This window comes from Rhinatrema bivittatum, chromosome 5 (assembly GCF_901001135.1).
Source record: "Rhinatrema bivittatum chromosome 5, aRhiBiv1.1, whole genome shotgun sequence".
Taxonomy (NCBI): Eukaryota; Metazoa; Chordata; class Amphibia; order Gymnophiona; family Rhinatrematidae; genus Rhinatrema; species Rhinatrema bivittatum.
Genome location: NC_042619.1, coordinates 90,214,420 through 90,241,595, shown reverse-complemented (window position 1 = coordinate 90,241,595; position 27,176 = coordinate 90,214,420). Strand labels below are relative to the sequence as shown.

The window sequence follows — 27,176 nt, the reverse complement described above, 5'->3', positions numbered from 1 at the left end:
GGTGTTCAGCCTGGCAGGGTCATTTATGAAATTTTGGGGGTAATTATTGGGCTGCAGTCCCACGGTTCACTTTTTTTTTTTAATACAGTGCCACTTAACTGGCACGTCAGCAAAAATAGTGCCTGCGATAAAAAGAGGAGCATGGTTAGGATAATTTTCCTGATACCACATTGCATAGGTATTGACCGCAACACACAATACCATTATCACACCACATGCTATTTTCACATTGTGCACTGAGTAATCTACTGCACCTGCGTTATCATAAATGTTGTGAGAAAGAGATTGAGAACGAGAGATCACCACTGTAGAGACTCGCAAAAACAGTTAACTAATTATACCATTGTAAGAGGGAACATTAGTAACTCTGAGTGAGTTTGGGGGGTGGGGTAGGTTTTGGGGGGCAGTTTTATAAGTACAGTCATATGTACGAACAGCACAGTTACCATCAGTGAAGATTTATTCTGATTTGGAGTGATGAAAGGTAAAAGAAGAGTAGATTTGTACCATGTTCTCTCTACCTAGCTTGATTGACTCTAGATAGAGAGCTCGCTGTCTAGCTTCAATCAAGATTAAATTGACCACTCTTCAATATTTCTTAAATCAGTTTTCATTCTCTCTACTCCTTCAGGCGTGTCCATTCTGTTGCAGATCTTAATATCATCTGCAAATAGATGAACTTTATCTTCTATCCCTTCTGCAATGTCGCTCACAAAAATATTGAATAGAACCAGTCCCAATACCAATCCCTATGGCATTCCACTTAACACGACTTTCTCTTCAGAATAGGTTCCATTTACCATTACATGCAGTTTACCATTACAACCAGTTTGCAATCCATGCCACTTTGACACTCACTCTCAATCTTCTCATTTTATCCACAAGTCTCCTATGTGGAACAGTATCAAATATTTTGCTGAAAACCACTTAAATCACATCTAGCGCTCTTCTTCTATCCAATTCTACAGTCAACCAATCAAAAAATCAATTGTATTTATCTAGTGAACCCATGCTGCCTCAGGTCCAGCAACTTACTGGATTGTAGATAGTTTCAGTAGCATCTCCATTAGTTTTCCTACCACCAAGGTGAGGCTAATCAGCCTGTGGTTTCCAGCCTCCTGTCTTATGAAGTGGCACCACACCTGCTCTCCAGTCTCAAGGCATCACTCCCATTTCCAGGGATCTATTGAACAGGTCATTCAACGGACCCACCAGGACATCTGAGTTCCCATAGTATCTTTTTTTTTTTTTTTTTTAAATTCTTTATTTATAAATTTTGCAAGATACATTTTATAATGCAGTTACATATATTCAAATTAACACTTGAATATTCTTTAGGAGCAGGGTTACTTCAAATCGTTTCTCAATACAACATTTAAATCAAGCATAATTTTCCCCTTACTCCTATTACAAAACAAAATGAGGAGCTTAAGTTGAGCAATTAAATGCAATTCCTAAAATTAACATAACTTACAGAACTCGGAGTATTTATTTCTACTATAACCAATTACCTGGGGTCTTAAGTGCTACTACTCTCCTTTTGTTTCTTGCACTCTTCCAAAACTTTTTCTAAATGATCTGGATCATAATACACAAATTTTTTCCCTTCTCTATGCATGATACATTTACACGGAAATCTGATAATTATATTTATGCCAAATGTTCTTGCCAAATTGGCTAACGTTATGAACCTTTTTCGTCTCTGCTGTGTTTCTTTTGAAACGTCAGGATATACCCATATTTTTTGTCCAAGGTAGGGAGTGGCCCTATTTAACATAAATTTTTTTAACACATTGTCTCTATCTATTGATAGGGCAAATTTCACTAAGAGAGTGCCTCTTCTCTCTACCTGGGAGCTATATGATGTTTCAATTAGTTCAGTGACGTTCAAGGATGTTTCCCTTATTTCTGGGGGAGAACTCATTCCCTGCTCTTTATTTATGAAATAAACACTTGCAACAACAGGTAATTTTTCTATAGGTATTTGTAAAATATCCATAAAATAATTTTTTAGTTGCTCCTGCAAAGATGTCATCTTACATTTTGGAAAGTTTACTATTCTTAAATTGGAATATCTTATAGAATTTTCCAAATTTTCCACTTTTTTTGAAACTAACTGCTCTCCTTGAATTATAGTGGACTGAACTTTCTTAATAGTGTTTATCTCATCTTCAACTTTTTTCAAAGTTACCCCACAATTTGTAACAATAGGGTTTATATTCAGCAGGACTTCTTGCATATCTTTAATATTCACATTACGTTTCAATATGTTATTCTGAATTACAGACATTGCTTGCCACAACATTTCTAAAGTCACTGATCCTTTATCAGGCATTTGTGTAAATAGTAAAGCTTGAGAGTTAATCTGTTCTGGATTTGAGGCAGACTTCAAAAAGGGAGAGGCACTACCACCAGGTGTTTTATTACTTCTATCAGGACCCAACATGTTACTCCTGATAGAAGGCTCCTCCTGGACCTGGGGAAGATCTTCTCCTCCTCCCCTTTCACTCGCTTCCTTAGTGTCACTGCTCTCCTCAATCGGATCGAATGAAAAAACGATATACGTTCCTCTATCGAGCCTATCGCAGTGACAATGGATGCACTCGCAGGTGGAGTAGGTGTAATTGGAGCCCCGGGACTGAGAGTCACATCTCCCAACAGAAAGGAAGCTTGCTCACCTACCCCATCTGTAGCGGGATTCTCCGGGGTCGCTCCCTCCGTTGTCAGATAAAAAGTCGTCAGCATTGTCTGTCTAGGGCTCGGTCTGGCAATGGTTGAGGCTTCTTGTCTGATTTTGCCCTTACGCTTTGTATGCGGCATGAGGAAATTCTATCAAAATATTATTAACCAGTACAAAGCTGTGACTTCCACCGATTCTGTAATATCCAATATATAATTTATGGATATAAGCAAGTCCAAGCTGGCGTATAGGGCAGCCTCCCAGCCTTCACCGGTCTAAGCCAGTCAAAGCCGCGCGCCCCTTACGGAGTGCGCGGCTTAGGCAGCGCACCGCGACGGCGGGGCGCCGCCTGCCTTATGATCTTATAGGCAAGGACCTCCCTTCCGCCACTCACATCACTCGGCTCCGCCCTCTTTCCCCGTCCTCCGGTCAGCCAGGTCTCTCAGGCTGATTAGGGGTTCAAACAAGATGTTCCGGGGGAACCGCGCCGGGTGCAGGGTAGCTTGGACCTCTCACCTCCTCCTTAGGCTCCCAAAGTTCGGCGTCTGCCTTATGGTCTTATAGGCAAGGACCTCCCTTCCGCCACTCACGTCACTCGGCTCCGCCCTCTTTCCCCATCCTCCGGTCAGCCAGGTCTCTCAGGCTGATTAGGGGTTCAAACAAGATGTTCCGGGGGAACCGCGCCGGGTGCAGGGTAGCTTGGACCTCTCACCTCCTCCTTAGGCTCCCAAAGTTCGGCGTCTGCCTTGTGGTCTTATAGGCAAGGACCTCCCTTCCGCCACTCACGTCACTCGGCTCCGCCCTCTTTCCCCGTCCTCCGGTCAGCCAGGTCTCTCAGGCTGATTAGGGGTTCAAACAAGATGTTCCGGGGGAACCGCGCCGGGTGCAGGGTAGCTTGGACCTCTCACCTCCTCCTTAGGCTCCCCTGAGTTCCCATAGTATCTTGGGATGTACCTCACCCAGCCCCATGGCCTTGTCCACTTTCAGTTTTCCTAGGTTTTCCCATACATTCTTTTCTGAAAAAGGGGTTGTGTCTATCCCATTCCCTTCTATGGTTTTGTCAACCAGTAATTGTCCTTCTCCAGGGTCTTCTGTAGTCAACACCAAATTGAAATATTTGTTTCATATTTCCACCATTTCTTTGTCTGTTTCTACACATTGCTCTTTGTCACCTTTCAGTTTTGCTATACAACTTTGGCCTTTCCTTCTTTGCCTTATATATCTGAAAAATATTTTCTTACCTCTCTTTACCTCTTTGGCAATCATTTCTTCTGCTTGTCCTTTGGTTTTTCTGATTTCTTTCTTCATCTCCCTCAGTTTGTCCAGGTATTCTTCCCTTTGTTCCTCTTTTTGGGATCTTTTATATTTCCTGAATGCTGATTTTTTTTGCCTTTATTTTTGCAGCCACCTCCTTTGAGAACCAAATCAGTTTCTTTTTTTCCTTGTACTTTTGTTTACTTTTCTGACATATACATTTGTTGCCTTTCTAATAGCTCCTATTAATTTTTCCCACTGTTGTTCCACTTTGCCCATTTTCTCCTAATCTTCTAGTTCTTCCTCCAAATTCATTACCATTTTGTCAAAGTCCGTATTTTTGAAATTCAAAACTAGGATTTCTCTGTATCTTATTCGTGATATCAAACTATACCGTCTGATCATTTGCAGGGATGTGCAGCAGGGATGGATTCGTCCCATTCAGTATTCGTATTCGTCGGGACCCAAATCTGTTGCATCCGTTCTCGGGGACTCCGATCCGTTCATTAGTTACATATGTATTCGTTTCCCAAAAAACCCCCCATCCCAACCCTTTAAATCTAATTAACTACAACCCCCCCCCACCCTCCTGAGCCCCCCCCCCCAAGACTAGGTGATGTGCATTCGTTTGCAACGTATTGGCAATCCGCAACGTATATGCCATATTTGTTGTATTCGTGGGGGTCACTAAACGTATGGCGAACCCCAACAAATACAACGTATCGCTGACAAATAAATCCCCACCCTTCTGACTCCCCCCCCCCCAAAGACTTGCCAAAGGTCCCTAGTGGTCCAGCGGGGGTCCTGGAGCCATATCCTTCACTCAGGCTGTCGGCTGCCGGTAAATTGCTCCTACCATGTGACAGGGGCCGACCAATGGCACCGGTAGCCCCTGGGACATAGTAAGGGCAAAGGCTATCGGCGCCATTTTGAATACCGACAGCCAACAGCCCGAGTGCAGGAGATCGCTCCAGGACCCCCGCTGGACCACCAGAGACTTTTGGCAAGTCTTTGGGGGGGAGGGGGGAGTCAGAAGGGTGGGGATTTATTTGTCAGCGATACGTTGTATTTGTGGGGGTTTGCCATACGTTTAGTGACCGCCACGAATACAACAAATATGGCATATACGTTGCGGACTGCCAATACGTTGCAAACGAATGCACACCCCTAATCATTTGTGCTCAAATGGGCCCCTGTCCAGACATTAGAGACATTATCCTCATTTGTGAGCACTAGTTGAGTATCACACTCTCCCTCGTGTGTTCAATTACCATTTGTTTGAGAAGTACCCCTTGGAGGGCATCCATTATCTCTCTCTATTTCTTTTATATTATGCAGAATAAGGGATACTCCATTTTATATCCAGCAGATTAAAATCTTAACGAGCAACATTCCTTTTTCCCCACCATTTGGATGTCTTTGATCAGACCTCTATCCAGCTATTTTGTCTGAATCAGAGGCCTGTAGACCTCACCGATGTAAATGGAAACATCATAATCTTTTTTTTTGTTTTAGGACAGCCCATAATGCTTCTTCCTTACCTCATGTCCCTTGCATTTCATTTACTTGGATTTTGTTTCTGACATAAAGTGCTATTTTTCTCACTTTTCTGTCCTCTCTATCCTTCCATAATAAGTTATAGCTCAGGATGGTCATATTCCAATCATGTCCTTTATTGCTTCTTATTTATACTTCTTATTTTTGTAAATTTTTCTTTAGTATTTTTTCTTTTTTTAAAGTAAATGTGGAATGATACCTTCCTTATATGTAGCTTTTTCCAACTCTCAAATGGCGCACATGCGCTCCCAGAGATTATTTCACTCGGAAGACAGTTCAAGGACCAACTGTCTTCCTAGTGAAATAATCTCTGGGAGCGCTTGTGCGCCATTTGAGAGTTGGAAAAAGCTACATATAAGGAAGGTATCATTCCACATTTACTTTAAAAAAAGAAAAAATACTAAAGAAAAATTTACAAAAATAAGAAGTATTTAGCAATAAAGGACATGGACCTATGATTAAATATGACCCAAGGTGGCAATATATAAAGCGAAGATGCTTGTATGCCCATGGGTGTTATGACGGTCCTTTACATAAAGTTATATATATAAAACATTGAACATTGAAATATTGCACATTGAAGAAGAAATTGGGAGTTCATAACGTTTTCGAGTGAGATTTCAATTACCCCAATATTGACTGGGTAAATGTAACATCAGGACTTGCTAGAGACATAAAGTTCCTGGATGTAATAAATGACTGCTTCATGGAGCAATTGGTTCAGGAACCAACAAGAGAGGGAGCTATTTTAGATTTAATTCTTAGTGGAATGCAGGATTTGGTGAGAGAGGTAACAGTGGTGGGGCCACTTGGCAACAGTGATCATAACATGATCAAATTTAAACTAATAACTGGAAGGGGGACAATAAGTAAATCTGCAGCTCAAACACTAAACTTTCAAAAGGGAAACTTTGATAAAATTAGGAAAATAGTTAGAAAAAAACTGAAAGGTGCAGCTGCAAAGGTTAAAAGTGTTCAACAGGCATGGACATTGGTTAAAAATACAATCCTAGAGGCGCAGTCCATATGTATTCCACGCATTAAGAAAGGTGGAAGGAAGACAAAACGATTACCGTCATGGTTAAAAGGTGAGGTGAAAGAGGCTATTTTAGCCAAAAAAATCCTTAAAAAATTGGAAGAAGATCCATCTGAAGAAAACAGGATAAAACATAAGCATTGTCAGGTTAAGTGTAAAACATTGATAAGACAGGTGAAGAGAGAATTTGAATTGAAGTTGGCAAAAACTCATAATAAAATTTTTTTTAAAATATATCTGAAGCAAGAAACCTGTGAGGGAGTCGGTTGGACCATTAGATGACAGAGGGGTTAAAGGGGCTCTTAGGGAAGAAAAGGCCATTTCAGAAAGACTAAATGAATTTTTTTCTTCTATGTTTACTAATGAGGATGTTGGGGAGATACCAGTTCCGGAGATGGTTTTCAGTGTGATGAGTCAGATGAACTGAACCAAATCACTGTAAACCTGGAAGATGTAGGAGGCCAGATTGACAAACTAAAGAGTAGCAAATCACCTGGACCGGATGATATGCATCCTAGGGTACTGAAGGAACTCAAAAATGAAATTTCTGATATATTAGTTAAAATTTGTAACCTATCATTAAAATCATGGCCAATGTAACCCCAATATTTAAAAAAGGCTCCAGGGGTGATCCGAGTAACTATAGACCAGTGAGCCTGACTTCAGTGACGGGAAAAATAGTGGAAACTATTCTCAAGATCAAAATCGTAGAGCATATAGAAAGACATGGTTTAATGGAACACTGTCAACATGGATTTACCCAAGGGAAGACTTGCCTAACAAATCTGCTTCATTTTTTTTGAAGGGGTTAATAAACATGTGGATAAAGGTGAACCGGTAGATGTAGTGTATTTGGATTTTCAGAAGGCGTTTGACAAAGTCTCTCATGAGAGGCTTCGAAGAAAACTAAAAAGTCATGGGATAGGAGGCGATGTCCTTTCGTGGATTACAAACTGGTTAAAAGACAGGAAACAGAGAGTAGGATTAAATGGTCAATTTTCTCAGTGGAAAAGGGTAAACAGTGGAGTGCCTCAGGGATCTGTACTTGGACCGGTGCTTTTCAATATATATATAAATAATCTGGAAAGGAATACGATGAGTGAGGTTATCAAATTTGCGGATGATACAAAATTATTCAAAGTAGTTAAATCACAAGCAGATTGTGATACATTACAGGAGGACCTTGCAAGACTGGAAGATTGGGCATCCAAATGGCAGATGAAATTTAATGTGGACAAATGCAAGGTGTTGCATATAAGGAAAAATAATCCTTGCAGTAGTTACATGATGTTAGGTTCCATATTAGGAGCTACCACCCAGGAAAAAGATCTAGGCATCATAGTGGATAATACTTTAAAATCATCGGCTCAGTGTGCTGCAGCAGTCAAAAAAGCAAACAGAAATTTAGGAATTATTAGGAAGGGAATGGTTAATAAAACGGAAAATGTCATAATGCCTCTATATCGCTCCATGGTGAGACTGCACCAGGGGAGAAGAAAAAAGGGTTCACACTCACAAAGCGGGGAGTAGCTGGCTTGTTACGGCGGTTACTACCCCAAACCAAATGTGCCTGATACTTCACTTTCGATGCATATCCAGCATGGCTCTCTGCTTCAACAGCATGGGAGAAGAATAAACTGATACTTCAAGCATATCCAGCATAGCTCCCTGCTTCAACGGCAGGGGAGAAGAAAAACAACCAATAAGGGCTGTATAACATAGTCTGGGTAAAACAAATAAACATGGGTGTAGCTTGCTTATTGCGGCGGTTACTACCCCTACTACCCCTAACTAATCAAGCTAGATATTTCACTTGGATGCAGCTCCATCACTGCTTTCTACATTAACGGTGGGGGTGGAAGGGAAATAGAACCAAGAGCTAAGAGAAACAGATAAGTATGAGAGAAAAAAATGTGTGAAGCTTGCTGGGCAGACTGGATGGGCCGTTTGGTCTTCTTCTGCCGTCATTTCTATGTTTCTATGTTTCTATGAATACTGTGTACAATTCTGGTTACCACATCTCAAAAAAGATATAGTTGCGATGGAGAAGGTACAGAGAAGGGCAACCAAAATGATAAAGGGGATGGAACAGATCCCCTATGAGGAAAGGCTGAAGAGGTTAGGGCTGTTCAGCTTGGAGAAGAGACGGCTGAGGGGGGATATGATAGAGGTCTTTAAGATCATGATAGGTCTTGAATGGGTAGATGTGAATCGGTTATTTACACTTTTGAATAATAGAAGGACTAGGGGGCATTCCATGAAGTTAGCAAGTAGCACATTTAAGACTAATTGGAGAAAATTATTTTTCACTCAACACACAATAAAGCTCTGGAATTTGTTGCCAGAGGATGTGGTTAGTGCAGTTAGTGTAGCTGGGTTCAAAAAAGGTTTGGATAAGTTCTTGGAGGAGAAGTCAATTAACGGCTATTAATCAAATTTACTTAGGGAATAGCCACTGCTATTAATTGCATCAGTGGCATGGGATCTTCTTAGTGTTTGGGTAATTGCCAGGTTCTTGTGACCTGGTTTGGCCTCTGTTGCAAACAGGATGCTGGGCTTGATGGACCCTTGGTCTGACCCAGCATGGCAATTTCTTATGTTCTTATGTTCTATTCTGAAGATTTTTGTTAATTTCTTCACTCACTTCCTGGAGATGTTGGGTTGACAGTACAGTTTCCCTGTGCCACTCCTGTCCTCTAGTTTCAATGTCTTATGGCATATGATTTACATTTTTCACTTAGGATCCTTTTTCCTGTCATAGACAGATGAAAGCCATCTTTGACATAGAGCCTTTTACTGCCCCAGCCTTCAATATATCCAAAACTTTCTTCCTTGCACCAGGTTTTGAGCCATGCATTGAAGTTATCTATATGGCTTAGCCTCTTCTTTCCATTTCCATAAACAGGTAACACTTCTGAAAAGGCAATAGTCTAGTCTTTGCCAAGAGACTAATCTGCTTCCTCAAAGTCTGGAAATCTCTCTGTATCACTTGGATGTTGTTTCTAGCAACATCCAAGCAATACAGAATACTGGGCTGGATAAGAAGACCAGTATTCAAAAACTTGTGAATTATCTGGCTAAATGGCTTTAAATATTGATTCCAGTTTGTTTGGTTTTATATCACATCAATTTTGGTTATAAAATTTAAGAATATACGGAAGATCATTTTGCTCAGTTAGAACCCACTGTTTGAAGAGGCACCTCATTAACAAGGTTTTTATGATGTTCCATAATGTTTGCATTGTTTGACTCATTAATATATTATGACTACTTCTTCATCATAAGTTGAATTCATGCCTGTTAGACAATCTGTATCATGTTTGGAATCTGAGATTATTTTGTTGTACTTGGGGAGCAGTTGCTGTTTTTAAGGAGGCAGTTTTGAGTGGGTCATGTAGTTAACTTTACAGATACTTTTACTGCACATATTTTGGAGCTAATTTATTTATTGATTGATTGGCATTTGGTATTTTGTTTTTTTTTTTAACCATGAATGGCATCAAAGCAGATTACAATAAATTTAAGGTAGTTTACATTGGAGTTAGATCAACAAACAATATTTTTGAAGATCTATATACTTAAAAAGAGATTCATAGGTTCTTTTGTTGTTGCTGTAGAAATAGGTTGAGAGGAAGAAGGAAAAAAAAACTTGATTAAGAGACCTATTTAAGATATAATACCTTTATATACGAAACTGATTATCTGTTTGAAAACTGGCTCACTTAGTCCAATTCTGTTGATTCCACAAAGAATATATCTATAGGAAATAGATTTGAATGATCAATATTCTAGAGGTATATCAAACACATACAAAATATTATAAAAACAAGAGTGAGTGGATACTTTTGTTATTGCCTTGTACATCTGTGACTCTACTGAAACATCATTTCTTCATCTCCAGTGTAAGTAGTTGAATATCAGTGGGATAGCGAAAGTGCTTCCATATATCAATGTGTAAACAGCAACTTAATATAAACCACAATCATTGTACTTAGTAAATTTTAAATTGTAATCCATACCCAGGCCAAGTCCATATGTTCTTTCAAACTACTCCAAACTGAGAGATCATTAATTTGCATAATAGACACACTAATGTTAATTTTAAATTATTTAAACTACTTACATTCATGAACTGAATTGGGTATTGTTAGAAGTTACAATATGTTATTGAGCTTGTTTTCTAAACGTGTCCTGCCGAAATATGATGTAGTGGTAATAATTATATTTTCCAAGATAAATGTAGTTATATATGCTGGACATGGTATACTATCGATCAATAAATCATTTTACATAGAATCCCTACATAGGGGTAGATTTTATAAATGTACGCGCGGGCGTACTTTTGTTCGTGCATCAGGCGCGAACAAAAGTACGCTGGATTTTATAAAATACGCGTGTAGCCGCGCGTATCTTATAAAATCCGGGGTTGGTGCGCGCAAGGGGGTGCACATTTGTGCAACCTGCGCGCGTCGAGCCCAGTGCGCGCTGCCTGTTCCCTCCGAGGCCGCTCCGAAATCGGAGCGGCCTCGAAGGGAACTTTCCTTCCGCCTCCCCTCACCTTCCCCTCCCTTCCCCTACCTAACCCACCCCCCCGGCCCTATCTAAACCACCCCCCTACCTTTGTTGGCAGATTTACGCCTGGGGAAAGCAGGCGTAAATCTGCACGTGCCAGCTGCTGGCGTGCCATCACCCGACCCGGGGGCTGGTCCGGAGGCCTTGCCCACGCCCACGCCCCTGGGCCGGCGCCACGCCCCCGAGCCCGCCCCCGATATGCTGCGTCACTCGCGGCACACCCCCGAAATGCCGCGTCACTCGCGTCATGCCCCCCGACACGCCCCTGACATGCCCCTCCATGCAAGCCCCGGGATTTACGCGCGTCCCGGGGCTTGCGCGCGCCGCCGAGCCTATGCAAAATAGGCTCGGTGCGCGCAGGGGGGGTTTGGGGTAGGTTTTCGGGGGGTATGCGCGTACCCCTTTGAAAATCTACGCCATTATGTATGATTCAACACCATAGTTTATATTAAGTTGCTTTTGACGCATTGATGTCTGGAAGCACTTTCATTATCACACTGATATTCAACTAAAACTGTAGACGAAGAAATGAATTTTCAGTAGAGTCACAGATGTACAAGGCAATAACAAAGGTATCCACTCACTCTTGTTTTTATAATATTTTGTATGTGTTTGATATATCTCTAGAATATTGATCATTCGAATCTATTTCCTATAGATAGATTCATTATGGAATCAATAGATGTTATGGTAGTGGACCCTTGAGCCAGCTAGGAGATGAAGAGAGGCCGCTGAGGGATGGCCCACAGCGGAGTCCATAGCCGGGAGGCGGATCAAGCCAGTAAACCAGCAGGAGAAGAAGAGTCTGTTGAGGAGTCTGGGTTGAGGCAGGCGGAGAAGAAGCGGAACCAGAGAAAGTCCAGAGGGCGTAGCAGGCAGCAGAAAAGCGTAACGAGGAAGCAGACCAGAAGTCGGGGCAGGCAGCAGATCAGCGAGGACCATAGACAAGCCAAGGATCAGGAGGGGCAGCAGATACAGATTACCAGGAGCCAAGCCAAATTCAAGAACCAAGAAGACAAGTCGAGTAGGAAGCAGGAACTGGAACAGGAACATGGAGGCAGGAACAAGTAGGAACTGGATCAGGAACTCAGGAACAGCAACTAGTAGCTCCGAAGAGGGAACTCTGTTACAAGGCAAAGAAGTGAGGGCAGATGCTGGGTTTAAATATCTACCGGCGTCTAACGTCATCCAAGGGGCCAGACCGAAGTTTCCCGCCGCTGCCTCTTTAAATCTCGGCCCCTTGTGCACACCTAAGGGGCGAGGTCTGCTGGTGGAGCTCAGCGGCGTCTGCCTTGTGGAGATACCGCTGTGGGGAGGCTGAGCCACGGCCCAGCGAGGAGTGGGGAACGCCGCTATCAGCCCGGAGCCGGCAGAGTTAGAGTTGAGAGCCGGCCGTGGAGTCTTGCGGCTGGGATTTCGTAACAACAGAGTTGGACTAAGTGAGCCATTTTGCGCACAGATAATCAGTTTCATATATAAAGGTATTATATCTTAAATAGGTCTCTTAAACAAGTTTTTTTTCTCCTACTTCCTCTCACCCACATATTTCAAATTAATAAATCGCTGGATTATATGGAACTGATCGTTCATTATTATTTGTTCTATTTAATTTATTTATGATTTTATATTATTTTTAAGAACCTGGCAATTACCCAAACACATAGAAGATCCCATGCTACTGATGCAATTAATAGCAGTGGCTATTCCCTAAGTAAACTTGATTAATAGGAGTTAATGGACTTCTCCTCCAAGAACTTATCCAAACCTTTTTTAAACCCAGCTACACTAACTGCATTAACCACATCCTCTGGCAACACATTCCAGAGCTTAATTGTGCGTTGAGTGAAAAATAATTTTCTCCGATTAGTCTTAAATGTGCTACTTGCTAACTTCATGGAATGCCCCCTAGTCTTTCTGTTATCCGAAAGTGTAAATAACCGATTCACATCTACTCGTTCAAGACTTCTATCATATCCCCCCTCAATCATCTCTTCTCCAAGCTGAACAGCCCTAACCTCTTCAGCCTTTCCTCAAGAGTGAGCTGTTCCATCCCCTTTATCATTTTGGTTGCCCTTCTCTGTATCTTCTCCATCACAAATATATCTTTTTTCAGATGCGGTGTCCAGAATTGTACACAGTATTCAAGGTGCGGTCTCACCATGGAGCGATACAGAGGCATTATGTCATTTTCCATTTTATTAATCATTCCCTTCCTAATCCTAACATTCTGTTTGCTTTTTTGACTGCTGCAGCACACTGAGCCGACGATTTTAAAGTATTATCCACTATGATGCCTAGATCTTTTTCCTGGGTGGGAGCTCCTAATATGGAACCTAACATCGTGTAACTACAGCAAGGATTTTTTTTCCCTATATGCAACACCTTGCACTTATCCACATTAAATTTTATCTGCCATTTGGATGCCCAATATTCCAGTCTTGCAAGGTTCTCCTGTAATGTATCACAATCAACTTGTGATTTAACTACTCTGAATAATTTTGTATCATCCGCAAATTCGATAACCTCACTCGTCGTATTCCTTTCCAGATCATTTATATATATATTGAAAAGCACCGGTCCAAGTACAGATCCCTGAGTCACTCCACTGTTTACCCTTTTCCACTAAGAAAATTGACCATTTAATCCTACTCTCTGTTTCCTATCTTTTAACCAGTTTGTAATCCATGAAAGGACATCGCCTCCTATCCCATGACTTTTTAGTTTTCTTAGAAGCCTCTCATGAGAGACTTTGTCAAATGCCTTCTGAAAATCCAAATACACTACGTCTACCGGTTCACCTTTATCCACATGTTTATTAACCTCTTCAAAAAAATGAAGCAGATTTGTTAGGCAAGACTTTCCTTGGTTAAATCCATGTTGACTGTGTTCCATTAAATCATATCTTTCTATATGCTCTACGATTTTGATCTTTAGAATAGTTTCCACTATTTTTTCCGGCACTGAAGTCAGGCTCACTGGTCTATTGTTGCCTGGATCGCCCCTGGAGCCCTTTTTTGAATATTGGGGTTACATTGGCCACCCTCCAGTCTTCAGGTACAATGGATGATTTTAATGATAGGTTACACATTTTAACTAATAGATCAGAAATGTTATTTTTTATTTCCTTCAGTACCCTAGGATGCATACCATCCAGTCCAGGTGATTTGCTACTCTTTAGTTTGTCAATCTGACCTACTACATCTTCCAGGTTTACAGTGATTTGGTTCAGTTGGTATGACTCATCACCCTTGGAAACCATCTCCGGAACTGGTATCTCCCCAACATCCTCATTAATAAACATGGAAGCAAAGAATTAATTTAGTCTTTCTGCAATGGCCTTATCTTCCCTAAGAGCCCCTTTAGCCCCTCTGTCATCTAATGGTCCAACCGACTCCCTCACAGGTTTCTTGCTTCTGATATATTTTGAAAAGTTTTTATTATGAGTTGTTGCCTCTATGGCCAACTTTATTTCAAATTCTCTCTTCGCCTGTCTTATCAATGTTTTACACTTAACTTGACAATGCTTATGTTTTATCCTATTTTCTTCAGATGGATCCTTCTTCCAATTTTTGAAGGATTTTTTTTTTGGCTAAAATAGCCTCTTTCACCTCACCATTTAACCATGATGGTAATTATTTTGCCTTCCTTCCATCTTTCTTAATGTGTGGAATACATTTGGACTATACCTCTAGGATTGTATTTTTAAAAAATGTCCATGCCTGTTGAACACTTTTAACTTTTGCAGCTGCACCTTTCAGTTTTTTTCTAACTATTTTCCTCTATTTAATGTTTTCTTAATGACATTCTAATTTTTTATCTTTATGTTAGAATAGTTTTGTTATGGATTAACGGTTTTAGTGGACCCTTGGGCCGGCCTGCAGGAGACTGGGGAGAGGTGGACTATAGTCTCAGTGTACAAGCAGGCCAGGAAGCGGATATCAGGCAGGATGCAAACAATGATCTTCACCCTGGAAGCCGGTGCTCCCCCAGGAGGAGCCCGTAGGAGCCCAGCCTCTGGGACTTAGGTGATTGGTGGTGAGACGTCACCCTGTAAGCCGGAGCTCCCCCAGGAGGAGCCCGTAGGAGCCTGGCCGCTGGGACTTAGGCGAGTACTGTAGCTGGATCAGGAACAAGCAGGCTTGGGAACTGGAACCAGGCAAGGAACTGGAGCAAGACTCGAGTTCTGGAACCGGGCAGGAACTGAAGCAAGACACGGGTACTGAAGCAAGACACAGGAACCAGGCAGGAACTGAAGCGAAGTCTGAAGCAGGAACCAGGCTGGAACGTAAGCAAGTCTGAAGCAGGAACCAGGCTGGAACGTAAGCAAAGTCTGAAGCAGGAACCAGGCTGGAACGGAGCAACTACTGGCAAGTAGTAACACACTCCGGGGCACAGAGCAACTGGGAACCGCAAGGTAACCCCGTTGCAAGGCAAAGACTGAGGGTCTGTGGCCAGCTTACATAGGCCGTGGCGTCTGATGTCAGGAAGCGGGCGGAACTTTGAATGGCGGGAACAGGCCTATAAAGGCGTCCTTCTTGCGCACGCGCCTAGGGACAGAGCGTCCACCGAAGATCTCCCACTGGCGTCGCCCCTGCGGGAACGCCGCCACACAGGCCACAAACTCCGCCAGCTGAACCGGGAGCGGGACCAGGAACATGGAGGTAAGGGCCTGGTTGCGGCACATGCGACCGGGACCGTAACAAGTTTATCAGTAAAAATTAGCTATAGTTATATGTGTTAAATTATCTATATTAAATTGTGAAGCAAATGTGTTTGTATACTTTAATTTGTATTTTTATATTATATTATGTTATTTGTTGTAACCCGTGATGCAGCCCATACCATAGTTGAACCTCGGCCAGAGTCAGGTATTTTGGAATACTGTTTTTTTGTGTTTCTCAACTTGATCTCCTCAATAAATTTATTTTAAGAACCGAGACGACGTGTCTACGTTTTTTTACCTAGTTACAGGAGGATAACATATAAATTGTCTGGGGTGGGATGAATCCTCATGCAGCCTCCTGGTTCCCTCCTGCTGTTTTGTTGTACATGATGGCACAGTGGGGTTTTGTTTGGGGTGATACTGATGGAAATACCAGTGGACCTGATGCCCTTCTCCAGAGGTCAAGTGTGTGTGTGTATGTGTGGGGGGGAGTACTCTACTGCAAACCTCCACAGTCTTATCCCTCTACAGGGTTACTTGGCAATTTAGAGAAATGCCACCCTGCCAAAGTTTTTCCTGGAGGTAGGGCAGAGCCAATGGAAAGGTATTAGGTGCTCTAGGAAAACTGCCTACCAATGGTAGCTCTAGCAGAGTATTCCTCTCTTGCCCTGCTCAGCATTCACCTCTCACTCTTTTCTCATCCTCTGTCAAATCTTACATCCCACTCTCCTTACCCCTTGACCACAGCAATGGATGGCCTGCCGCTCCTACCATGTGACAGGGGCCAGCCGATGGCACAGATACCCTGTCACATGCTAAGGGCCATCGGCGCCATTTTGATTAGTGGCAGCCAATAGCCCAAGAGCGGGAGATCGCTCCCGGGACACCCGCTGGACCACCAGGTACTTTAAAATTTTGGAGGGGTCGGGAGGGTGAGGGATGTGAAAGAATTAAATTTAAAGGGTTGGGGTGGGTTTGGGATTTAAGTGCCCTTTCTTCCCGCCCCCTCCCCTCCCCAAAACGATAAGAGAACCCAACGAAAAATTTTGTGGGGTTTTCCTATCGGGTTCGGGAGCCCCCCGAATTCTGATGAGTTTGAAAATATCTTCAGAAAAATGATTCACATCCCTAGTATTTTATCCATCTGCAAATGCAAATAAAAATACTACCTGTATATAACATTTTACAGGATCTTTACTCAAACATCTGGAAGAATCCTTTATCAATTTTCCCAGTTGCAAAGAATGTAGACATTCAATTCAGAGTTCAGCAGTATTTGAACTCTGGACCATGTGAAAGCCCAACTTTCTCATGATTCCTTGGTAGTAGAATCGGCAGTGAGAACAGTTAGAAAATTCAAGATTTTCCCATCAATATCAGGTACAAAAGAGTCCAACTTAATGGATACCATGGGAAACAATTTCAAATGGCCATGCTTCAACAAAGAATAATGCTCAACAATTACAGATGGTGCAATATCTCTGGAATACCTTACAAAAAATAAGAGATACCTTTATCATCCTACATCAGGAAGATCATGAAAATGCACAATTGTTTAAATAAGGAGGTTACTCAGGCGATAAGATCATCCACCCATGGCCTATGCAAGGTGCTATCTGTTGTTAAGCTGCAAACAATATCAATATTTTTAAGCATAGTTTTTTGAAAGTGCAAGTAAAAATACCTGCAGGTGGATGATCGAGTTGTCCGTGTAACCTCCATATTTAAGGAGGTCTTACACCTACACTTGGCTTGCTGACACCGCACCTTCAATATCTGAATTACTTTTTACAAAAGAACATAAGATATGCCATACTGGGTCAGACCAAGGGTCCATCAAGCCCAGTATCCTGTTTCCAACAGTGGCCCCCGGTCCTTCTATTATCTGAGAGAGTAAATAACCAATTTACATAAACTTTTTAAAGTCCTTTCATGATTTTGTAGACCTCTATCATGTACCCCCCTCAATCATCTCTTCTCCAAATTGAACAGCCCTATCTTCCTTACCTCATAGGGCAGCTGTTCCATGCCCCTGTAATGTTTTGTTATGTAAAATATTTATTGTGTATGCTTTATATTGTAACATGTGTAGAACAATTGTATTGTATTTTGTGGTGTGTATATATTTGAAATAAATAATTTTTCAAGTCATTTATGCACCTAAATTGGCCATCTGGAAATTGCCAGCAATCAATCTGACTAAATGTATGCAAGAGGGTCCATAGCATGTGTCCTTTCAGCTTCAATGAAGGGAGGTGTTCTCGGATGAGAATGGAAAATAACACTCGTGGGTTGCGGAGGCACCCTCTGATGATGTCATGGGGCCTCTGGTATTAAAGTCTGCCTGGACCTGCCTCAGATGCTTCGGCATCAAATCTATTGCACTTGTGTTGAGAAATATTTCCTGCAGAAACAGCGGGCGCAAAATTATTTGTGCACTTTGTACCTGGACAATTTTCAGTGGGGAAGAACCATGAGCACTTTCCCTCTGAAAATTTGGTACAAAGATGGTTGGTAAAAAGTACCCATTGACTTTACACCTGGGCAGTTTGAAAATTCCCTCTTTTTCTGTCCAAGGGAAAAATGCTAGATATATCTGACCCAGTAGGTCGTGTTTCTTTTCTAAGGGTCAATGGGTGGCAGATAATAAATCTGGAGGTATTTTGGAGAGCTGACCAAGGAACTTTGCTTTTAAGAGACAACCTTCTATTTCTTCTCTGTTTCCCAATACTTTCCACTGTTTATGTTTAATAGCAGAGTGTGTTGCCATTAAGGCTGATATTTTTAGGGGTGGTAGTGGTGGTTGTTATTTCTTAAGGCTCAGAGCCTGATGTGGGCTCTGAGCAGACAGCAGTGATGACTTCCGGCGATATCTCCATCGGTGTTTTAACTTGGAAACCACTGTGTTAGTCCTAGTTATAATGATATCCATATTAATGTGTTTCTGTCAACAGAAGAAGTCTCTAACAATTTTGGATACAATCTTCTGACATTTATCATCTTATACAACAATCTCATTCCCATCAGCCTGCTGGTGACACTGGAGGTAGTGAAGTTTACACAGGCTCTTTTTATAAACTGGGTGAGTAGTAAGAGCATACATCTGTAAAGAAGCCCGTTATCTAGAAAATGAGTGATCAGTTTTTGTCCCTTTCAGAATCTGTAGTTCTTGGTTTTCATTCTTCATATGAGCAGCGCTTAATTTGTATAGTAAAAACGAAAATGCCATCCATGGTGAAATATCTGGTTTAACTATGTTTGTTATATAAGTGAGTAGCCAAGGCCGATGAATCCCATGTATACATTTCTAAAACAAACTGGCATGGACTATGCATATACAGGCAAATTTTTAATCCGTCGCGCGCGTAAAATCCGGGGGTTACATGCAGAAGTGCCAGGCTGAAGAAAAGGGGCGGGCAGGGAGGGGCGAGGCTGGAGGCGGTTGGTACAGCGGCCGTTTGCCGCTGTGCCAGGGAACCGAGCACCAGCAGCCTACCAGTATACACATGTTACTACTGCTCCTGTTGTGAGTCTGCCCGCGGGTTGCGGGCAGCCCCCCAACTACCTGCTTCCTTGAATACGGCCAGCCAGGCCGTTGCCGACGCCGTCCCATGGCAGGCCCTAGAGCTGCCGGAAGGAGTCTCCTTTTCGCTGCATGGAGCCACTGCTGCAGTCTGTTCATCTCTTCGCGGCAGGGCTGCCGTTGCCGATGCCGCTGTCCACCGGGCCTCCCTCACAGCAGGGACACTGCCGCTAATGTCTGCTGCTTCCTGCTTCTCCTTAGGCGCGGGCGCGCGCCTCAGCTTGACTTTTAAAGGGCCAGCGGCGGGAAAAGCCCCATGGCCCTCGCTGATGATGTCATCCACTTGTTCCTGCTTCAGCCCTATAATAGGACCCTGCTTCCATTCCTCAGTGTCTTCAGATCGGGTTTGCACCGTGTCTGTGATCTTCCTTCTGATCCAGGTCTTCTGTGGTCTCCTTTGCCTTGATGGATCTTTGTTCCATGTTCTTCATGTTCCTGAACTTCGTCTCCTTGATGTTCCTGGTCTCGTCCCTCGTTGGAGCGCCCTCGTTGCCTGTCTTCTGGTCCTGATGTTCCAGATGTTCCGCATCCAGATGCCCTGATGTCCCATGTTCCTGAGGTGCCATGTTCCATGTTCCTGAGGTGCCATGTTCCATGTTCCTGATGTCCAATGTCCCATCTTGACTTCGCCCGTCTCATCTTCAGCTCTTCGTCCAGTTCCCAGGTCCCTCGTCTGTCCACCTCTCTTGGCGTGCCATGTCGTGGTCCGTGACCAGCTCATGGGATGGCTGTGTAGGGTGCCTCGTGGTATAAGACCTTCTTCTCGTCTGCAGCACCAGCCTCTGGGAGACTTCTGTTTTTTGTTTTGTTTTTTTAATTTTTTATTTTACAAATTTCAAACTTGAATACAATTCAAATAGAAATAATAAAAAATCAGGAGAACATACCACATCATTACATATAGGGTAAAATATATATTATATCTATCACAACATTACAAATTATAAACATCTGTATCTCCCTGTTACAAAACAATGTGAGAGAGGATCCTTCTTTAGAACAAAATATACCAAGTAATTCAAGAGATTTCTGTTCTTAAAGCCTTGTTCCTGAGTATCTTGTTCCCAATCTATGGCGTTCCCTTGTGCCTGCATCCGTCCATGCCTAAGATTCTGCTAGAACCTGCTCAGCTTCAGCGTGGTCTGCGACCAGCCACAGGCGGCTGTGTAGGGTGTGCCCCGGTGCAGGCCTCTACTGAATCTTCGTCATGTTCCAGTCTCAAGTTCCATGCCTTCGCCTGGAGTCTGCTTCGCGTTCAGCGTGGTCCGCAACCAGCCATGGGCAGCTGTGTAGGGCGCGCTGCGATGCAGTTTTCACCCAGTACTTTCGCCTGACTCTTGAATCCTTGCCTGAAACTTCTGAGCAACCTGAATATTCGTCTAGGTCTTCTGAGTTTCCTGAATCCTTGTCTGAATATCCAAGTCTTCGTCTAAGTATCCAAATCTATGTCTGAATCCTCTGAGTATCCTGAGTCTTCGTTCAAGTCTTCATGTTCCTGCCCTCAGCCTCCATTTGGCCTCATGCACTCGTCGTTCCTCAGCGACGCGTTCGGAAGGGCTATCGAGTGGCTGGAGGGCTACTCTAGAGATCAGCATTGCGTTGCTGGATCTCATTGGTGCGTGTAGGTCCAGTGGAGGGCTGAGCCTGCCTAATTCCTGTTCCGGATAATCCTCTCCTTGTCTTCACTCCAGCCTTGCTCCTGCTCTACCCATGCTCGTAGCAGCTCACCTCCCGCGGTGTGTCTTGGGGCTCCTCCCTGAGCCGTGCCGCGGTCCAAGGGTTCACTTCCTACTTTAGATGGGACCAAGTCTCCGAGCTCCTAACCGGGCCTGAGAGTGCGCTTTCTTAACAGCTCTGGAGGAGCAGCAACTTGAAAAACAAAAAAAAATAAGGTAGGATAGGATTAGGGGGTGGGGAGGAGAGGGGAAGGGGTAGGGAGGTTAGGGTAGTGGGTAGGGAACTGGGGAAGTCCGGGATGCGTCGCTGCACGAAAATTGCATTATTCCACCCCCCTTGTGCGCGCGGATTCTAAAATCCGGCACGCGTGTGTGTGCGGCCCACCGATTTTATAACATCGGCATGTCCACGTTTGTGTGCTGGGAAGCACACGCACATAGACGCGTGCGTGCATATATTAAAATCTATCCCATAGGTTCTATATAATTCAACAATCTTTTTACAAGCAAGCATTTAAATTTCATGCACTATAAGTTTTAATTGTTGGTTAGGGGTGGACATATTTCCCAAATGTACACAATTACATTTTTAGTTGTTTAATGGTTTTAAAATAGTTGTTTGTATGTGCAGAATTCCATTTGATATTTAGTAGATACAAAGTTTCATATTATTCCCATTCTGTACTCTTGCAAAAATCTGATGATAGAGGTCAATATTTAGAAGCCAGTGAGTGGCAAATTTATCCAGATAAAGTTATGCATATAAAGGTGAATTTTTAAAAGCCCACTGTGCGCATTAATTATGTGATACGTGAATATGTTGGGCTTGTGTGTACCAAGTGAATTTTAAAGGCTGCCCGGATATGCACGTATGTCCTGCAGCATGCACATCTCGACAGTTTTCAAAAAGTGGTGCGTTGAGGGCGTGGTCTGGATGGTACATGGGCATTTCTGTGCGTGAACCCGAGATGTGTGTGTACTTATGAGATCCAGTCTGTGCCGAGGCCCCCTGCTAGATAACTTTACTTCTTCTATGGATGTCGTGTAAATTAAAAAAAGAAAAATAGGCAGATCTGTGGGGTTTTAAGGGTCGGGATAACTGGAGGGAGAGAAGAATATTAAACTAGGGAGGTTAGGAAGACCTGTCTCTTAACTGGGTAAAATGGGTTGAACTGGTAAAATTGGGAATAGCGTCGGTATGCGCCCCTTTTAAAATCCCCCGATTTACGTGGTAGAAGCGGCATTTTCGTGCACATGCGGCACCCACTGAAAATTTGACGCACATGTGCGCATGGCCAGGCTATTTTATAACATGCGAGCATATGCATGCTTATGTTATAAAATGTCGCAGGCTGTTGTAAGTGCGCTCGCACACTGGTTTGAAAGTTATCATCCCTATTTTCCCTGGATATCGGCAGGACATACGGGCAAAAGTCTCTCATTGAATATCTGCGACTAAAGTTATGCATGTAACTTTAGCTGGATAAATTTAGAACTGTGACTTCTCCAACCAGACTTACTAATATGAACAATGAATATGTGCACACAATGGTTAAAGGTTAGCCCTTTCCCAGAACACTTGCATTGACTTCCCTTTTTATGCATTTATTTTTTGTGCGCACAAAATGTATGCTATTGGTAAGGTTTTTGTGCATGTATCTCAAAAAGTTACCTGCACAAAGGCTTTGAATATTGAACTCCTAATGACCAAAGCTGCTGGACAGTAGGAGGTCAATAACGTAAAATCCTCTTTCCATAATTTACTGTGATATAGCTCAGCTGTGTTTTCTCATTTCCTCTTTTAGGACAGAGATATGTACTATGCAGAAACTGATACACCTGCAATGGCCAGGACCTCCAATCTTAATGAAGAGCTTGGGCAGGTGATAAAACAGCCTCTAACCATAATAATTTGATATCATTTCGGAAAAACACACATGAAAGCTTTAGGTTTTTTCTGAAGGATTTTCCTTTACCTTCTCACTTCTATTTGTACTTTTTAAAATTTAATTTATATTCCACTTTGCAGCATTTCAAAGCAGATTACATTCAGGTACTATAGGTATTTCCTTAGCCTTACAATCTAAGGGGGTAATTTTCTATCGCTATCTCATAGTGATAAGCGCCTATTGCACGCGAAAAGTCCCTTTTTTCGTAAAGATGGCGCCAGCCATCCAGTGCTCCTACCATGTGACAGGGGCCGGCCAATGGCACGGATATCCTGTCACATGGTAAGGGCAAAGGGCCATCGGCGCCATCTTTATGAGTGGCAGCCGACAGCCCGAGAACAGGAGATCGCTCCCGGGACCACCACTAGAGCACCAGGTAATTTAAAAATGTTTTGGGGGGATCGGGAGGGTGGGTGAAGTTAAGGGGTCATCTTTAAAGGGTCGGGTGGGTTTTTCTTTAATCGGGCCATCGGCGCCATTTTTGAGTGGCAGTCAAAATGGCGCCGATGGCCCGAGAGCGGGAGATCGGTCCCCGCGCCCCCACTGGACCACCAGGTACTCGTAAAAAGTTTTGGGGGGGTTCGGGGTGGGGGAGTGGGGGAAGGTAAGTAGATTAGTTTTATAGGGTCGGGGTGGGTTTAGGGGTTGTTTTGGTGTGCCGGTTTTCCCGCCTCCCCCCAAATAACTCCCATTAGTGGACACTAACGGGAGTAACGATTTTTCATGATAAATCGTGAAAATTTCTATTGTATTGCGCACTGTACCGATTTTTGACGATTTAAAAAATATCGGACAATTTTTTTAAATCGTCAAAAAACGATTCACATCCCTAGTAAATAAGCCTCTAACTTTGTACCGGAGGCAGTGGAAGATAAAGCGACTTACCCAAGGTCACAAGTAGTGGCAGTGTGATTTGAACTCTGGTTTCCCTGGTTTGTAGAATAAGGGCCTCATTTTACAAACATTTACATCGTAAAATTGGGTTTTACATGTATAAATGCACATTACTCGAGTAAGTGGGCTTTTGAAAATTGCTACAATATATGCCATTGAATTGTCCACAGGATTTACTCACAATGGGGTACATTTTAAAACAAAGCGCGTGTGCGTACTTTTGTTCGCGCACTAGGCGTGCGCAAGGGGGTGCACATTTGTGCAACTTGCGCGCGCCGAGCTCCGCACGCTGCCCGTTTCCTCCAAGGCCACTCCGATTTTGGAGCGGCCTCAGAGGGAACTTTCCTTCTGCCTCCCCCCACCTTCCCCTCCCTTCCTCTACCTAACCCACACCCCTGGCCCTATCTAAACCCCCCCCCCCACCTCTGTCGCACAAGTTACGCCTGCTAGAGAGTCAGCTGCCCGGCGCCATGTTCCGGTCCATGGGCTGGTCCGGAGGCCGTGGCCACACCCCCGGAATGCCCCCAGACCGAAACCACGCCCGCGGCACTGCCCCCGGATGACGCTCCGACCCATCCTTCGTATTCAGCTCGACAAACGGCCAATGTTTCTCAGAACACTGCTTCATCAGGAGCTGACAATATTAGTTACTTCATAGTAGTTCAATCGTTAAATCGCCGCTTCATTCTAACTCTGTTATTGTTCCTTTCATCCGGACAACCGTAGTCTCAAAAGCTTTAAGCAACAAGGAACAGAGACTATGGGTCTGAATGAAGTTTGACCCTTCTACATAAATATATAAAAATTTTTTTTGAAAAAACACACTATCACCGTGTTTTGAACAAACCATTCGTATGCTAATATTGACCGCAAATGATTAAAAGACCGGACGGCCTCCGTTTGATAACCTGGTAGGCACGTCGTCAGGCTTGATGATGTGGCAATAAAAACAGAGAAGAAAGATTCATTATATTTATTTTGTAGATGTGAGTGGCATTTTCATATTTTAAAACATATATGTGGGTTTCCTTTTTGGAAGATGCAGATATTCTTTCCATAGCTGCAGCATCCCGCTCCTATGCTGGATCCTAGAAGGATCAAAGAATCTTTTATGTATGCGTTCCTGAAAGGAGAAGACACAGAAAGGGTAGTGAAGGCAAGGTGTGTGTTCATTTGAGAGCCATTTCCCAGGACTAGAGGGTATGAGATGTAGATCTTTTTTTTGAGGGTATCTTTTTGAGAGAGTACCTAGAAAACAAAGCTTTTATTGCCAAAGTTATTAAGAATGCTTCCTTGTTGAAACCATGAATTCCAGTGTTCTTGAGCAAATGCAAACTGTATGGAATTTCAAGAGCTGAGTTTCCTTTATAATAGCTGCCATGTATGTGTATGTGAGAGCGAGAGAGAGAAAGCCTTAAATCTCCTATTCTTGAGAAACTGCATTTGTAGAGGGGAAGGGAGATTAGACATTATGGTGATGGATAGTTTATTGTTTTATGTTTTTATAAGAATATTATGAGTGTTCTACTTTAACCCATTCTGGGTGTTTTTCAAGAGGATGGGCAAAATATCTAAATAAATAAATAAATAAAGCAAATGTAACAGTTTTCTGATTTTATGTATCTGTGCTTTTTTGGAGCTTGGGCAAATGTTTTTTTGGGTTTTTTTTTTAACTTGATGCATACCCTTCACTGTGACATCACAGTGGGTCATGCTCACTGGTTCCCCTTCATCTATGTTGTACATGTGCATGATGTCAGCTGAGAATGGATTTCCTAACTGGGATAATGGTGGGAGGAAATAAGGTAGAAAATTTGTTCTCTGGCAAAGCCATTCAACCACAGTTAAAAAAACAAAACAAAAAAAGTGCTGAGATATGAGACAACCCCATAATTCTGTTGTTTTTAAAGCTGTACATGTAAATATTGCAAATTGTATTGGGATCTGAATGACTGAATAAATATTATTTTCTGCTTGTAGTGGGTTTTTGCAGAATAGAGACACACATTTTTTAATTATGGACCTGATTTGCTAAAAGCTTTGCTTCCATTCTGTGTCTATGAGAAAAGAAAATTGTGCATCTGGTATTATGCGGCATGGTGCTGCCAATGAATATTTCTTTAATCTTGTAAACATTTCCCCATTTCAGGTAAAATACTTGTTTTCTGACAAAACAGGGACACTCACGTGCAACATTATGAATTTTAAAAAGTGCACCATCGCTGGAATTACCTATGGGTATGTGCATTATACATGACTTTTCATTGCCTATTTTGATAAACTATTACAAAGACCATTCCTGGTTTCTTGATTTTCTTAGTTCTTACTTTTGCTATCGACTTTTTTAGCTAAAAATAAGAAAAATTGTGGAGGAGAATGAAAATAAATTGGTTGGGGGTTTTTTTAAGTCTTTTTTTTTTTTTTTTTAATTAAGCATGAGTCTGTAAAACTACAATTAGTTTGTTTACTTTAGGAACTGCATAAGATTTAATTTTAGATTTGGTTTTGTTTAATCCATGTACTTCTCTATTGAAAGGAGAACTCTCATACTCAGAATTCAAGGTGGCATATTATTATTCTACAAAATAATAATATAACAAGAGGTCAATATTCAGCACCACTTAGCAGGATACGTTTGGGCTTATCCGGCTAAGTGGTGCTGTTTGAATATTTGGCCGCATTCAGCGGCCTCCATTTAGCTGGACAGCTATTAATCCGGCTAAATAATTAACTGGCTAAGTGGTGTTCTAGGGTATGGCCTCTTATCTGGCTAACTTAGGCCTAGATGCAGTAAGCCACAATCGGGCCGATTCACTAAAATGCGCAGGAGAGCCAGCACTCCGAGGCGAGCACCCGCTCTCCCGACGTGTGCCCAGGCCACTGTCCTGGGCACACGATTCTCTATGCAAATGAGGGCCTGCGATAAAAAGGAGGCACTAGGGTCACTGTATAAGGAGTAAAAATAGTATTTATTTATTTATTTATTTTTAATTTTTATATACCGGAATTCCTGTATGCAATACAAATCATTCCGGTTTACAAGTAACGAAAAGGTTGCCCTGGTCTGGGAGGTTAGACCGGGGTTTTGTACATAGAACATTAAACATTGAACAATAACAATCAACCATTAAACATTATTACAAGGAACATTGAAGGTAAAAATAACATTTAGCAAATGGCAATTAACATTATTAGTGTTTTGGAATAGAATGTGTGTGTACAACTTTTTACAAGGAACTTTAGTAGTGAAGATAATCTGCAAATGTACTGTTATATAGTATGTAAATAATGACTGTTAAATAAACATAACGA

General features: G+C 42.5%; 1 protein-coding gene across 1 annotated transcript in view; it reads left to right on the top strand.

The window, feature by feature from the left end:
• Positions 1 to 27,176, top strand: part of ATP8A2 (ATPase phospholipid transporting 8A2) — a 1,219,142-nt gene that overhangs the window by 171,401 nt on the left and 1,020,565 nt on the right. Inside the window, exons 12-14 of the mRNA XM_029602569.1 lie at positions 18,717 to 18,844; positions 22,827 to 22,904; positions 26,014 to 26,102. Coding sequence (XP_029458429.1) covers positions 18,717 to 18,844; positions 22,827 to 22,904; positions 26,014 to 26,102 — 295 coding nt within the window. The remainder of the gene's footprint in view (positions 1 to 18,716; positions 18,845 to 22,826; positions 22,905 to 26,013; positions 26,103 to 27,176) is intronic.